The sequence below is a fragment of the Nicotiana attenuata genome, chromosome 4, assembly GCF_001879085.1.
Source record: "Nicotiana attenuata strain UT chromosome 4, NIATTr2, whole genome shotgun sequence".
Taxonomy (NCBI): domain Eukaryota; kingdom Viridiplantae; phylum Streptophyta; class Magnoliopsida; order Solanales; family Solanaceae; genus Nicotiana; species Nicotiana attenuata.
In genome coordinates this window covers 5,166,705-5,183,360 of record NC_031992.1, presented here as the reverse complement: position 1 = coordinate 5,183,360, position 16,656 = coordinate 5,166,705, and the positions used below count along the sequence as shown (strand labels likewise).

At 35.5% G+C, this 16,656-nt stretch overlaps 2 protein-coding genes across 2 annotated transcripts; one reads left to right on the top strand and one right to left on the bottom strand.

Moving 5' to 3' along the window:
• Positions 317 to 2,444, top strand: LOC109224871 (3-ketoacyl-CoA synthase 4). Its single transcript, XM_019389429.1, has one exon. The coding sequence runs from the start codon at positions 535 to 537 to the stop codon at positions 2,083 to 2,085; it is 1,551 nt and encodes a 516-aa protein (XP_019244974.1). The 5' UTR covers positions 317 to 534; the 3' UTR covers positions 2,086 to 2,444.
• Positions 7,093 to 12,508, bottom strand: LOC109224870 (sugar transporter ERD6-like 6). The gene is made up of 18 exons (XM_019389428.1): positions 12,014 to 12,508; positions 11,327 to 11,389; positions 11,158 to 11,247; positions 10,985 to 11,044; positions 10,815 to 10,880; positions 10,648 to 10,713; positions 10,480 to 10,555; positions 9,919 to 9,983; positions 9,746 to 9,838; positions 9,523 to 9,603; positions 9,350 to 9,434; positions 9,019 to 9,065; positions 8,801 to 8,863; positions 8,661 to 8,720; positions 8,498 to 8,563; positions 8,344 to 8,403; positions 8,020 to 8,134; positions 7,093 to 7,476 (listed from the first exon to the last, which is right to left on the bottom strand). Exons 1-18 carry the CDS (start codon positions 12,215 to 12,217, stop codon positions 7,364 to 7,366), a joined length of 1,473 nt encoding a protein of 490 aa, XP_019244973.1. The 5' UTR covers positions 12,218 to 12,508; the 3' UTR covers positions 7,093 to 7,363.

The following is a 16,656-nucleotide window of genomic DNA, read 5'->3' as shown; positions in this document are numbered from 1 at the left end:
GGCAATCGAACTGGGTAAAACCTGAATTAACGGTGGTTCACTCCAGTGCAAATCAAAAAAAAATAATCCCTAGTTAAGATAAAATTTCATCCATCGAGCTATTAGCTCGAATATAATTGGAATAGCTCAAGCGCCTTAACAGGGTAGGTGGAGGTTCGATTTTCCATAAAAAAAAATTTACAATAGCAGATTGATTTAATTTTCTTCTCATTTTAACTTAAAATTCAAAAATTAAAATGTACTTTACATTTTGCATATTTTTAACAGAAAAAATAGAGGAATTTCTAGGGACAATGACAGAAAGAGAGGACTCAAATTGGATGTGGAGTTGTATTATAAGAGCACGGCGTTTTACGTGAAAAAAGAGTAAAATGCTCCCATTCGGAATCTTTACAATTTCCAAAAAGTCAGCTTCACTGCTAGTCCCAATCATTCAAGAGAGAAGAAGAAGAAAAATAAGAGGGAGAGAGGTGTAGAGCCTTTCAAACTCTCTTTTTTTTCTTAGCACATTTTTGCTTCTCTCTTTTCGCCGCCATGGACGGAGGCGCCGGCGCTCAAGTCAACACCGCCCGTGGCGGCGCTGAACCAGTCGGAGTTCAGATCCAGCAGAGTCGGAGGTTGCCGGATTTCCTTCAGAGTGTAAACTTGAAGTACGTTAAATTAGGTTACCATTACTTGATCTCTAATTTATTGACTCTTTGTTTGATTCCTGTAATGGCTGTGATTTTAATTGAAGCGTCACAAATGAATCCTGATGATATTCGTCACTTATGGCTACATTTGAAGTATAATCTAGTCTCTGTTATTATTTGTTCGGCGGTTTTAGTTTTCGGATCCACGGTTTACATCATGACCCGGCCGCGCCCGGTTTATTTGGTTGATTACTCTTGTTATAAAGCTCCTGATGAACTCAAGGCTCCTTATGAACGGTTCATGCAGCACTCGCGGCTCACCGGTGATTTCGATGAGTCTTCGCTTGAGTTTCAGCGGAAGATTCTAGAACGTTCTGGCCTCGGAGACGAGACCTATGTTCCCGAGGCCATGCATTATCTTCCCCCGCAGCCTTCTATGCAGGCTGCCAGGGAAGAAGCTGAGCAAGTTATGTTTGGTGCACTGGATAATTTGTTTGCTAATACCTCTGTGAAACCTAAGGATATAGGTGTACTTGTTGTAAATTGTAGTTTGTTCAATCCGACGCCATCGCTTTCGGCTATGATTGTCAACAAGTATAAGTTGAGAGGTAATATAAGGAGTTTTAACCTGGGAGGTATGGGTTGTAGTGCTGGTGTGATTGCGGTTGATCTTGCTAAGGACATGTTGCAAGTGCACAGGAATACCTATGCTGTTGTAGTTAGTACTGAGAATATTACTCAAAATTGGTATTTTGGGAATAAGAAGTCCATGTTGATACCGAATTGTTTGTTTAGAGTCGGGGGTGCTGCTGTTCTGCTGTCTAACAAGTCTGTGGATAGAAGAAGGGCAAAATATAAGCTTGTTCATGTTGTTAGGACACATCGTGGGGCTGATGATAAGGCGTTTCGTTGTGTTTACCAAGAACAGGATGGTGCTGGGAAAACTGGGGTATCTTTATCGAAAGATCTCATGGCAATCGCTGGTGGAGCGCTTAAGACGAATATCACTACCTTGGGTCCTCTTGTTCTACCCATCAGCGAGCAGCTTCTGTTCTTTGCTACTCTGATAATAAAGAAAATATGCAATAAGCATGTGAAGCCTTATATTCCAGATTTCAAGTTGGCCTTTGATCATTTCTGCATACATGCTGGTGGAAGAGCCGTTATTGACGAGCTGGAAAAGAATTTGCAGCTGACACAGGTTCATGTTGAGGCATCTCGAATGACACTGCACCGCTTTGGAAATACTTCGTCCAGCTCCATCTGGTATGAACTGGCCTATACAGAGGCCAAAGGAAGAATGCGGAAAGGTAACAAAGTTTGGCAGATTGCATTTGGAAGTGGTTTTAAATGTAATAGTGCTGTTTGGCAGGCACTGCGAAATGTAAAGCCTTCTCGGAATGGTCCCTGGGAAGATTGTATTGACAGGTATCCTGTAAAAGTAGTCTCATAACACAGCAGAGATCATGATTATGCAGTTCAAGGTTATTAGTAGATGCTTCAGTGGCCATGTCCTCTCAAGTTACATGTACTTCATGGCGTCTCTTTGCTTGAAGCTTAGTGATGCTCTGCTTCCAATTTTCCCTTTGTCCTTTCAATTCATGAATCAAGTATCAGTTTTTCTTTTTCTTTTTCTTTCTTGGTTAGGGCCTGATGCTAATTAGTGTTGTACCATTTCAACCTTTACTCGTATCTTGATATGTGTAGTGAGTGCTATTCCGGTAGTTAGTGAACTTGTTTCAATGAACATCTCTTCATGATTGAATTTGTGAGCAGGGACTCAAGTTACTAATAGGCCTCACTTATTTCTCACTGTGAGCCAAATGATTCCATAAGTAGCATTTGACGTTCATCGTTACTATTATTTATCTATTTCATAAATTTCATCATCCTCAAGAGTTTAGTCCAGCAAGTCCTAAGACGGTGTTCAGTTTATCTTGGCTACCTGGCCTTAGGTGAGACATAAGGTCTGTTATTACGTAGCCGACAAGGATTACAGGACAAGGTTGTGCTGAAGCAGCAACAACGACATACCCAGTGTAATTCTACAAGTGGGGTCTGGGGAGGGTAATGTATACGCAGACCTTACCCCTACCTTGGTGAAGGTAGAGAGGTTGTTTTCATAGACCCTCGGCTCAAGGAAGGTTGTGCTGAAGACTTTTCAGTATTGCCTGGTTGTGAAAGTTGTGTTAGCACTACTAGCAAAATGCTGGGGCATTTGCATCTATACCCGTTTTTTGTGCCACATTTTAACTTGTGCCCGCTTTGCAAAAAAAATTGCAAGCGTACCCGCTTTTTCACATAACTTCAGCCCACGGGGCTGAAATTTTTCTTTTGTACTGGAAAACTTCAGCTGAGTTTTGTCTTGTAAATAGAAACTTAAGCAGTTTCCAGCTTAAGTTTTCCAGTTATAAAATAAAAACTTAAGCAGTTTCCAGCTTAAGTTTTCCAGTTATAAATAAAAACTTAAGCAGTTTTCAGCTTAAGTTTTCCAGTTATAAAATAAAAACTTAAGCAGTTTCCAGCTTAAGTTTTCCAGTTATAAAATAAAAACTTAAGCAGTTTCCAGCTTAAGTTTTCCAGTTATAAAATAAAAACTTAAGCAGTTTCCAGCTGAAGTTCTTATTTTATAACTGGAAAACTTAAGCTCTAGAGCTGAAGTTTTCCAGTTATAAAACAAAAACTTCAGCTCTTTCCAGTTATAAAATAAAAACTTCAGCTCTAGTTTTCCAGTTATAAAATAAAAACTTCAAGTTTTTGTGTTGTAACTGAAAAACTTCAGCTCTAGAGCTGAAGTTTTTGTGTTGTAACTGGAAAACTTCAGCTCTAGAGCTGAAGTTTCCTATGTTATAAAATAAAAACTTCAGCTCTAGAGCTGAAGTTTTTGTTTAGTAACCCGGAAACTTCAGCTCAGAGCTGAAGTTTCCTAGTTATAAAATAAAAACTTCAGCTCTAGAGCTGAAGTTTTTGTTTAGTAACCCGGAAACTTCAGCTCTAGTTATAAAATAAAAACTTCAGCTCTAGAGCTGAAGTTTTTGTTTAGTAACCCGGAAACTTCAGCTATAGAGCTGAAGTTTCTTAGTTATAAAGGGAAGCTGAAGTTTTTTAAAAAGTGAGTACGGATGCAAACAAAAAGACAAAGCGGCTACAGGTTAAAGAGGGGCGCCCAAATAGGGCGCCCCGTGCAATTTTTACCAAAATGCTTGGGCATAACTAAGGGAGACTGTTCGAATTTGGACTGTCAGTTACTGAATTTTTAGGACTTAACATTGTATTGAAATATTTGTAAACAACAGTTACATTTTTGTCCTGCACGTACATGTACAATTTTTTCATTAAATTTTGTACCCACGGGTTTCTATGTGGAAGCTTCGCCTCGCCTCTAGTTTTGCTGGTTGTTCATTTGTTGTCTTACTATAGTAAGGCTGGGTACCTAATTTGGATGCAACATTATTGTTTCACTTCCTGCATGTGGAAAGATTCGACAGCGAAATTCACTAGGCAGGGGACACTTTTATGTGGATGGATTGTAACGATTATTGAATAGTTTAAATTCCTTGCTTAATGAGGCAGCAGTGAGCCAGTGACAGAAGTAATTCGTCCACGTTTCTTTGCATAAAGAGTTATTAGTACATTATGCTCTTTTACAATTTTAAAATTAAGAAAATGACCTTGTTAGATTTCTTATGTGTAGACAGATCTCTTACGTGTAAAAATAAATTTTTCATGTGTAAAAAAAAGATGTAGGATTATAAAATTAAAAACAAGTTTGTAAAGAGCCCCAAAACCAATTGACCAGCACAAAGGCACCTCTTAGTTATTTTTCGCAAAATTTCTTGGCTGGTACATTTGATTCGTAGCATGAGCATTTGAAGAATTAACAATTACTCTATCCATTCTATGTCACTGGTTCTGAATAACAAGTACTCTTTACTTTTAAACTTCTCGTTTTACCTTAATAACATGTTCTTATAGTCACATAAAGATTACGGTATGATTAAAGTCACAAGTTTGAATGATACTTTAATACGTGCCAATAATTTTTTTTTTATAAAAGAAAATCGCGTCCGGTAAAATATTGTCTATAAAATGAATAGGAGAGGGTAATTATTTTCTATCCATAATTGCTTTGAGTGGTAAACAGCCATGGCTCACGTTGATGGACTCATCTCATCAGAGGCGTAACCAAGTTAAGCAACACATATTCGTCTTCCTAAACCATGTATAATAATGTTGTATTTTTTTAAAATTACTTAAATATATGACCGTGAACCCATGTTCAAAGAGTATTATGGTGCAATTATTTTTGGGTGCACCTCTGCAAGTGAAATTGACAGTTCAAATCGCACTATAAACGGTCTTTGTTTTCGGCACGGAGTTAAACCAGTCAAATATAAATTCTAGATATACCTTTTCACAATAATACATTCATCCGTTTGAAATCCAGGATCCGCCTCCATCTCATGGGGTTATGTGATTGCAAATGGTTATAAGCTTGTACCTCACATTGTCTTATGACAATTGCAAACCGCACATAGATTTTCAGAACTCATTGGGCCCCACTTTAAAATTGGCTTTCTATATCCTAAAAGGGCAGAAAATTCAGGATGGTGTTTCTCAGCCATTCTTTCTAGAGCCCCACACACACACACACACAAAAAGGAAAAGAGAATTCATGGGGCAAAAATGTGACAGTTTCGTTGTTTTTTGGCTTTTCAATTCTAATGGTTTGGAACAAATAACTATGCTGGTACTGTTGATTGCATTTGGCGCTTATGAAATAGAAGGACAATTTAGAAAAAGAAAAAAACAACAGCTATCAAGGTCAACAAGGCAAAGCTAGTAGGTTTCGTGTTTTATTGTATCATTACCTAATCTTAGTTTCTCACGACTTGCAGTGATAAGGGATTTCGAACATATCATCATGAAAACGACTGGTAAACGGCAGACAAACGTGAAAAACTCCTGAATTAAAAATTATATAAAAATAGAGGAAGGATAAATGTGGAGGTTTTAGCTAAAATTGTCCCTTATCTTTTAGGATAAGTTTAACTTTGTCCCTTATATATTACCTTGAGCACTTATCATCCACTACTAGAATTCCGGAAAAAAGCGACCAAAATTTGGCGACCAAAATTGGTCTGTCAAGAAAAGCGACCAACTTTGGTCGCTAAATTGGAGAAAATAATTAAATAGTTATTCTAAATACATTAGCGACCAAGGTTGGTCGTTTTTTGGTCGCTAATTTGGTCAAAATATTGATCGGACTGGTCAGACTTGCTTGGTCAAAGAAATACTGAAATTAGCGACCAACTTTGGTCGCTAATTTGGGACCCACTTATAAAATTTTAATAATTATATTATTATTTAAAAGAAATTATAAAATATAAATAAATATAATTTAAAATTAGCGACCAAAGTTGGTCGCTAATTAAAGGGTAAGCAGATAGAGACCAACTTTGGTCACTAATATGGGACCCAGTTATAAAATTTTAATAATTATATTATTATTTAAAAAAAATTATAAAATATAAATAAATATAATTGAAAGTTAGTGACCAAAGTTGGTCGCTTACTAAAATAGAGACCAACTTTGGTCGCTAATCTGGGACCCAGTTCTAACGTTTAACAATTATATTTATTATTTTAAATATTATATAAAATATAAATAAATATGATTTAAATTTAGCGACCAACTTTGGTCGCTAATTTTAATTTATGCATAATTAGCGACCAACTTTGGTCGCTAAATATAATTTCTGAAAAAGTAGTGACCAAAGTTATATATATATATATATACATCAATCTGAATTTCAGTCAAAACCAAGTCTAATCTTCACCAAAACCCCTCAAAATTGAGATATAAACTCCAAACCATATTCCCGATTATTTTCAACAACACCCAATCCAAACAAATAATGATTTTTGAAAACCCAAATTTGAATTCAAAGCTTTCAAGCTTTTTAATGGCTATCAATGGTGGAAAATATCTGGAAAAATATTTACTTCCATAATTGTAGCGCGCCTAAATAGGAATATCTGGAAGAATATGATTTGATCTGATTTATGCCAAATCTTTTTAGAATATTCTGTTCCTCAATTTTAGCTCGACAAATTAGAAAGATTCAGCTATTATTAATTAGTATTTAATGATTGGTATAATAATTGTAGAAAAAATGTGGATAAGGCGGGTAAATTAGAAACTGTGCACATTTTTGGTAATAAGGTTTCATATATGGTATAGAAAAAAAAAATCTCTAAAGAAAAAGCCCCTAGAAAAGAACAATACAAGTTCAATGAAACTGCAACCACTAACTTTTTCACATAGTACATACATTAGGACAAAAGCTTATCAGGAAAAAAGTTACTATAGTAGATTACAAAGACACCTGAATTGAAGGATAAATTTTCATTTTTTTGCACATTATTTAAATAAATATCAACAACAACATACCCGGTATAGTTTCACAAGTGGGGTCTGGTTGCACATTATTTAAATCGAATGAAATAATCACCCTTATAATATACAAAAATAAATAAATCATACTAGTAAATTACAGCTGCAGCAACAAGCAAACAACAAATACAACAAAAGAAAACAATTCTTAAAGGGCTGATAAGCTCAAGTTGGAATGCACACAAGCTTTTCCTATACATGTCAAAAAATTGAAACTTTTGCACAAAGGAAATAGATATTGTGACAAAAAGAACAGTGAGAAAATACAGATTCTTCATCTGAAGGAAAACTGAATTTCCTCCAGAGTTCTTCCTTTCGTCTCCGGTACCCAAATTGCCACGAACGCCACGGTGAAAGCACACATAACCATGTAAATGGTGAAGGTTCCTGATAAAATATGTACATACATTAAGGGGTCGTTTGGTTGAGGACAAGTTATGCTGCGGATTAGTTATACTGGGATTAGATATCCTGGTATTATTTTTTACTGACTGTTTGGTATGTTGTATTAATCCTGAGATTGTTAATTTTACTGCTTTATCCTGGAATAACTTATTCTGGAATTACGGTTCCACCCTTTGCAGGAATAAGTTATCTCGGTGCTATTTTAATCCCAGGATAACTTATCACGAGATTAGTAACCAAACAAGGGACAAAGCGGTACTAAATTTTTATCCCAGGATTATTTTTGTTTATCCATCATACCAAGAGACCCCTAAGTCAGTTCAGGTCTACCAATATGATCATGTTCTAAAAGTCCATATGAAAATGCCGAAACTTTTCAACACACATATACATAACGGGGGAATCGTATCATGCTATGTGGACCAAAATGCCTATACATGTCTGCGGCCATATAGTAGAGACGGAGGCTATACTAATACGCATACAAAGAGGTACATGTGGTGTAAGTCGGAGAGAAAGATATACCTCCACTGCTCCAAGCCATAAGCAGCGGTGCAGTCACTGTTATTACCCACGAAAATAACCAGTTGGCTAATGTTGCTGTACTTCCAGCGAGGCCTTTGATCTTGACTGGAAGAATCTAAAATAACAGATGCACGTAATAAGTTTTAAAAAAAATCTTAACAACGTAAGGCAAGAACAAAAATTTCATCAACAGTCGTCCATGTCATTCCATATCAGTATCCTAGATAATTGGACCGACTTCAACTGCTTAGAAATTGTCTAGTATAGTTGATTGTATAATTCCCAAAAGCAGGTTACCAAGAGCAAGCTTAAGAAATTAAGTACCTCAGACATTATAAGCCACGGAATCGGGCCCATTCCGAGTGAGAACGAAATAATCATGAGCTGAAACGAGAAGTTGGTTAGAAAAACGAAAATATGTTACTTTAAGCATGTCTTTTCAAGAGAGAATGGCATCCACATCGAGAAGGGTACTTACAACCACCCCTACTACTGATAATATTCCCAATACACCATAGAGGGTAGAGTCCTCAGATACAAAACCCTGATCAAATACAAAAGATAACAAACGACAAGAATGATGATAAGTGCAGTTCAAGATTCATTTCTTCACGCAAAAGCAACTTATTCCACAAAATTACCTTCACATAGAAGGAAACGGCAACAATTAGGAGACTAAAAGCCATTCCAGTAGATGAGACCTACAAAAAGCATTTCCTTTGTAATTTAAGTCAAAAGTTAGAAAACTATGCATATAAGTTATGACTTTTATAAAACTTACAATTAATAAAAGTCTACGTCCAGTTTTATCTACCAGCCATGTCGCAACTGCAGTGGCAACAACCTACATGAATAATATGACGGACAGTGATTAAATTTGACTGCAGAAAAGCAATGCAAGCAAGTGCTACACATAAATAGAAAACTTTCAGTTCCGTTCTGAATAATATGCATACTTGAAAATTAAATAAGAGAAACAAAAATATTTAGAAGCCGGACCTGAATAGCACCAACACCAAAAGTTGCAGCATTACTTGAAGAAATACCTGTCAAATTGAGACAGCAAAATTAGAGAGACTTATATCACATTAAAAAAGTTGTAGATCATAAGAGATTTAAACAACTCAAGGACCAGTGTATGAGGTAAAAGATGGAACTTAATCAATTAGTTTAATTCGAATGTTCTCATGAGGTATTATCTAGCACAATTCAGTTTTACCAGCAGGGATCATATCAAAGAGATAGATGATACACGGCACACTTAACATGACACTTCTTTTTGAGGAGGCAAATGACAAATACAATCGCTTGTTTAATGCTATCTACGTACCAGCAGATAGGAAAATGTTGCTGGAGTAGAATATCACACCATTGATTCCTCCCAACTGCTGCAGGATAAGTAGCACAATTCCTACCTAAAGGTGAAACATTAAAAACGATTGATAAACACAGGGGCATAGACTAACACGGAGACTTCAATAACAGCATGAAACGTCAAAATACCATGAGAGGTAACCAATATCTTCTTTGTTTGAGATCCGCAAAACGCATTGTTGTTCTTCGGCTTGTTGATGCTACAGACCTCTACACACACACACAAAAAAAAAAAAAAAAAAAGCACTATTAACTACAAATTTAGCAGCAAGTTCTATTTGGAATTGCATGTGTAGCAATAACATTTTTTCAGAGAGTTAATACAGCAAAACTGCTTTATATGATAATTTACCTTAATTTCATTTACTTCATTGGTAATGTCAGCATCAAACCCTCGAAGAACTTGTAATGAAGTCTCAAAATCTTCTGTTAAACCCATTTTGGCCTATGTTTTTACACAGAAATTTAAATGAGAAAAAACAGAAACTAAAGCCTCGAAGGAATCAGGCATATAATGGAGCTCACCAACCACCGCGGAGATTCGGGGATGAAAAATAATCCAGGTATCAGTGCTAGGCAAGGCAATGTTCCTATAAGAGAAAATAATACTTAGTTCAAGTGCAATTAAACATTTCCATGGGTTTCTGTGGCTATGCCGCGGTCATATGCCAGCTTATTCAAAGTTTAATCTGGAAATTGTTAGGTAATCGTTTTTCTTTTAGAGCTGATCATTGAAAAATTAAGAAGAAACATAACCCTCTCTCCAAAAGCGCAAAAAACAAGAAGATTTTTCAGATCAATCTTTTACTAATATTCAATATCCTTTGAGTTTGTTTGCAGCTCGGTGCACAAGGCATCCCACAGGGTCCGGGGAAGAGCCGCACCTCAAGGGGTGTGATGTAATATTCAATATCCTTTGAGTGATATATAAAAAAGAAGATTTTTATATCAATCTTTTACTTCCATGTGGATGCAAGGAGGCAATGATACGCAATGAATGTCATTCACCGGCGAAAAAATGATAATGTGGCGTAATAACTGTACAATGTAGTCTTAACGAGAGTTGTCAAGAGGAATAATCATTACCAAGAACAGCAAGCACCCTCCAATTAACAAAAAGTCCCAGTAAATAGGCCAACATGATTCCGATTGTAACAGAGAGCTGCATCAAGATAGAATTGATAGCATGTGATTGATTTAGCACGCATTAAGAACTTTGGTTTATAAGGAAAGTAAGTGACTAACTCAGCGAACCTGGTTAACAGACCCTAGACCCCCTCTCAAATTTTGAGGTGCTATCTCGGCAATATATACAGGAACCTAAAAAACATCAAAAAGCCAAAAGCTAAAGCATTAAGTTTTGAAAATGTCAGTGTGTCCAATAACTGTAACCACAAAAGACTAAAGAAATTAAATAGTACCACGTAAGAGATTATTCCCACACCAAAGCCTTCCAACAATCTTCCCATGTACAGAAAGGAAGGATCCTGAACCATATCGGAAGGTAAAAAAACAAGGGAGAAACAAGTACATACGTCGCAATGTAGGTTAACGAGGCACCATATCATACACTTCGAGTAGAATGTCTTACTTTGGCAAATGAGATGGAAAGCCAACCAATGATATTAGGTAAAGCAGCTATCATTAAAGACTGCAGTGGGACAAAAAAGGAGTTGAGAATCCATTTGAGCAATAAAGGGAAATACACAGAAATAGTAAATGAAAAACAAGAATGTTACTTAATTTGATGCAATAATCTCTTACCCCTTTTCGCCCAATGTACTCTGAGATTTGACCACTAGATATTGCACCAACCATAGCACCCACGTTCGATAAAGAGCCGAACAGAGAGAACTGAAAAGATCAACTTTGGTCAACCATAGCTCTAAAACAAAGCGAATTACAATAGGAAGAAAGAATGACTTTTCCGGACCTCAGAAACAGTGAGCTTCAGATCTTTCATAATTGCAGTTTGCGTAGGCGAAGAGTAGCCACACTTCAAATACAACAAGAACAAACAATTGATCAAACAGAGACACATATGCAAATATCCATAGCAGCAATCTAAATCGGGTAGGTCACCGAATAAAGTGTAGGCACAAAAAGGAAATGTCAACTCCAGAGGTTCAGGTTATAAAAATGATATAACAAACTGTAATCCCAATAAAGATACAACCTTTTAACCAATTGTGATCCTTTGACCACAAGAAAAAAACCTAAACCCTTGTATTCCATTCAAATTTATCCTCTTCCACCAAATTTGAAGATTGTCAAACAGACACGTCGCAAATGTTAAATCATGTGATCATCTCATCTAAAAACTTAAACTGTCAGATAGAGCATGTTTTTATTTACTTAATCATGTCTTTAACAACACCAATCAAAGACAAGAATTTGAATAAGAAAAATGTAAGTAATTAGAATGACATAACAAATTGTAATCCCAATAAAGATGCAACCTTTTACCTAAATTGTAATTCCTCTACACAATAAAAGAAGCTAAAGAAGTCAATTTCATTCAAAAATTTAATCTTTTTTCCATCAAACTTGAAGTTTCTAATAGTATAAAAACCAAAGTAAAGAACTTGAATAAGAGTTGAGGGAATAGAAAACTCAATACAGTGAAACCAAACTGAATTGGGCCCAAAGCAACGATGAGAACACAAGCAAGAACAGAGATAGAGCTATCTCGCATAGTTTGAGAAGAGCCCATTAAACTGGATTGCCTTGAACCCATACGATACCAACTTCCAGTATGTAAAAATGGCTTCCTCAGATCTCCTCCTCCTCCTCTCCCATCTTCATTATTCTCTTCTGAACTCATTTTTAAGTCAACCCCTTTACAATTCTTGAATTTTTGAACTATTAGATCAAGAATAAGGAAGTTGTTTGATATTCAGATAACAAAAAGAAAGGGGTGCTAGAATTAGGAAATATGGTGATGTTAATTGGTTTCAGACAAAGAAAGAGGGAATTAAACAGATATAATTGAAGAGGCTTGGAAGATAGAATGAATATAGTTATGACTATGACAACACTAGCTAAACTAAGAAAGTAAACATTTCTGTAGACGGTGGCTGTAATGTACTTAGCACAACAAGGGTCCCAGGTAAAACTTTTGGTCTATTTTTCCTTTTTACTGTTGTCTTTGTCCTGTTCGTTTCTCATGTGTTTAACGTGGACTTATAAGTTATAGGTGTCAAGGGGCCGGGCCAGGCCGCTCGGTCAGAGGAAAAGGTAACAGGCCAGATTTTGGTATCGGGCCGGTTTTCGGTAATTTTTACCGGGTTTATCGGTTTCGGGCTTCCCCGATTGCAAAATTTAACCGGAACGGTTTCGGGGCTAATGGGCCGGGCCGGGCTTATTTAATTTTTTTTTGTTTTTTTGTATAACAATCATAATTTATAATAAGATAAAGTAAAAATATAAAACACTAAAAACCAATGTATAAAAAGAATGTTTGAATAAATTTCAAAGGCTTTAAAAGCCTTATATTTGAAAAATTCATTACGAATTTAAGATAATACAATGAACATGAAAAAAAAAAACTTATAGTATAAGTATTATACTGGAGTGTTGATTCTTGATATGTAAGGATCAAACTTCAAATGCTTTCATTTCAAATTTTCATTGCATAATAATACTTCAAATTAATCTAATAAACTAAAACATTAAGCTTAAATAAGTCTAGCAATTAAAATAACATAAATTGTCTCAAATCAACTTAAATACGAATTTCTAGAGGACGGTCAAGACAAGTCTTCATATACCTCCTTAAACACCCAGTACCTCCCACTTTCGACGAACATCTAAGACTCGACCACAGTTCTTGCATTTTACTTTGCGAACTTCTTCACTTTCTTCTACCACCTCAATGTTTCCAAACATATGAGCGCACTCTAGAAGCACGAGGCATGATTTTACTTGAATTGAGAATTTGGTTTTGTGAATTGAGAGATGAGTGAAGAAATGAAGAAGCAAGGGGGAAGGGGGGGGGGGGGGGGTCTATTTATAGTTTTTCAAAGGGCTAAATTAGTAAATAATAAAAGTGTTATTTTTGAAAAAAATTGCCTAAAAAGGACTATTCTTGCAAATTAGCCGTTGGGCAACGGTCAAAATGGCAGTTGACCATTGCCAACGGTCAACTTTATATATATATATATATTGTTATAAATAGAATTTTATTTATGGTGAATGTCTATATTTAGGGAGATTCTAGGGTTTATTACTTGGTGGCTAAGTCATCCTTTCCCTATAAATAGAGGGTTTCTATTCCATTGTAATTCATCCCAAATCAAGAAGAATTCTCTCCCTCTACTTTTCTCTGCAATACTCTTGTTCTTCTTTTATTGTTTCATAACACGTTATCAGCACGAGACTCTAACCAATTGAGTAGAAACTTTGGGTTTGAGCATAATGATTGTCAATTGTTCCATGAACTTCCTTCATGATTAAATTCTGGATTTAAGGTATGTGTTTTACCGTATTTTTCTCTTTTATTCTATACTTTGATTTTAAATACAAGCAAAGATAACAAAGTTTGATTATAACTCTGATGGAGTTTGTAAGAAATTATAACCACCTGAAGTGGTAAAATTTCTATGCCTCGCCATGATCAAATTTATGTGTGATTATGGGCAAAGAATTGAAAATCCGTCCCATTGAATTTGCTCCATTCTCATTCCCTTAAGAGAGTGTGATAGCAGTATGTGATAAGTCTGAAAGAAGACAAAATTATTACTATGAATGTATCAATGAATATGGACGTGACAATAGACGAAATTATAATCGTCATCAGTTGTGGTAATGAGAACAATAAGGATTCTCAAAATAATCTTTCACTCTGTGAAAAATATTTGTCATCAATTTGACATGAGATTTTGTAAAGCACATATAGATGATTATGGTCCATTCATGATGTGAATGTGACAACATCTGATTTATGAATACATATTCATTCTTCAAAGAATATGAACGTGCTAGTGGTAGTGAATATACCGCACTCACCTCTAAAAGGAGGTTTGAGATGATATAAGAAAATAATGTCATTATTATGGCATGAATGGTCATTGGTCACGTACCTATTGTACGCCAAAATATTTTGGCATTGTGATTGTTAAAAGACAACGGTAATCAAGAAACAGATCTTGCATATAATTTTGACCATAACCATAATGGTATAACTTTCTCTTTAAAAGAGATATTCACCATATGGGTGTTGATGAATATGTGGTACTACAAAATTAATTGAGAACTCTGCAAGAGCCAATTATACTATTTTGGAGAAACACAATTAATTACCAATAAGGTATTGTGTTGTAGTAAGTCTCAAAGAAACTTATTCAGTTTCCAAAGTATACGCGAAAGCGATTGATTATATTGAGACTATAAATAAAGGAAAGATTTAATATCTTCTATTAGTACAACTTGTAGCGGGGTAATATGTATGTGAAAAGCTACCCGCTTTATCTCCAATTTGTACTACATAAACAAAAGAATACCACAATGAAGTGGATATTTATTGATATAAAAACTCATATCATAATAAACTTGGAGTTTATTCATAATTGCACACATCATGGTGTAAACCTGAAGTTTATCAATATTGATAATTTATCCAGTTGGCATAATTGGTTTAGCCATGTTAATTCAAGTATGATGTGCAAAAATAAAAGAGAATTCACATGGGTAAATATTAAAGAACTAGAATGTTCTTTACGAATTCTCTTACATTGCTTGTTCTCATTANAAAAAGAATGTTTGAATAAATTTCAAAGGCTTTAAAAGCCTTATATTTGAAAAATTCATTACGAATTTAAGAAAATACAATGAACATGAAAAAAATATAACTTATATTATAAGTCTTATACTGGAGTGTTGATAACTTGATATGTAAGGATTAAACTTCAAAGAGTTTCATTTCAAATTTTCATTGCATAATAATACTTCAAATTAATCTAACAAACTAAAACATTAAACTTAAATAAGTCTAATAATTTTAAAATAACACAAATTATATCAAATCAACTTAAATACGAATTTCTGGAGGACGCTCAAGACAACTCTTCATATGTCTCCTAAATAGCCTGTGCCCTCCCATTTTCGACGAGCATTTAATACTCGACCACAGTTCTTGCACTTTACTTTGCGAACTTCTTCATTTTCTTCTACCGCCTCAAAGTGTTCCCAAACATATGAGCGCATTCTAGAAGCACGGGGCATGATTTAACTTGAATTCAGAATTTAGAAATTGAGAGATGAATGAAGAAATGAAGAAGAAGGGGGGGGGTCTATTTATAGTTTTTCAAAGAACTAAATTAGTAAATAATAAAAGTATTATTTTTTAAAAATAAAAGCCCAACAAAGGTTATTCTTGCAAATTAGCCGTTGGGCAACGGTCAAAATGGCAGCTAACCGTTGCCAACGGTCAACTTTATAAAATTAAAAAAAAAATTGAACTAGCAGCTGAACAGGTCTGGGCTGGGGTTCCCAAATGACTTGACCTTAATGGGTCGTACCGGTCCAGTTAACCGGTACCAAAAATCTACCCGGCATAGGCTGGTTCCCGTCCCAAACCCAACCTGCCAGGCCCCCTTACTACCGGGCCGGTCCGGTCTAAAACCGAACAGGGCCAGTCCGGAACCGGGCCATCTCGGCCCGTTTGACACCTTTACGTGGTCTTGCTATCAGGGGCGGATTTAGGGGCGGGGGAGGGTTCGCCCGAACCTCCTTCGCCGAAAAATTATATTGTATATATAAGACAAAATTTAATTTTTACTTCTATATATTATATTTTGAATCCCCTTGATATAGTTCAAAAGCATAGTTTAGTAGCCAAGGGTGTTTAAAACCTTTGTAAGGTTATTGATTTAATTCTCACTGGATACAATCTTTTTTAACTTTTTTTTTTGAATCATCTTAGCGAAAATCCTGCCTCCACCATTATTCACTATGGTCCATGGGTGTCTTTGTCAAATAAACTTCTTATGTATCATTTCATATAATAAAAATAAGGGAAAAGGGCCTAAACTACCCTTATTGTTTAATAAATGGTTTACGTATAGTCTCCGTCCATCTATCAGTCCAAATATACACATTCTGTCCATCTATTAGTTCAAAAGTACATACTATGTTAAATTTGTTAATTAAAATACCCCTACGTTTAAGGGCAGACCAGCTGGACCTTCAAATTAATGTGTTGACGTCTTTTTACTGGGCCACGTGACACTCTTGTCCAAAAACAAATCTGAGTAAAACTAAAAA

Bases quoted from the DNA above. Each gene is read 5' to 3' on its own strand.
- LOC109224870 (XM_019389428.1), bottom strand. From the start codon at position 12,217: ATGAGTTCAGAAGAGAATAATGAAGATGGGAGAGGAGGAGGAGGAGAT. The intron at 11,045-11,157 runs GTAAGAGATTAT...GTCCCACTGCAG, and splicing joins AGTACATTGGGCGAAAAGGG to TCTTTAATGATAGCTGCTTT. The intron at 9,839-9,918 runs GTGAGCTCCATT...GTAAAAACATAG, and splicing joins CCGAATCTCCGCGGTGGTTG to GCCAAAATGGGTTTAACAGA.
- LOC109224871 (XM_019389429.1), top strand. From the start codon at position 535: ATGGACGGAGGCGCCGGCGCTCAAGTCAACACCGCCCGTGGCGGCGCT.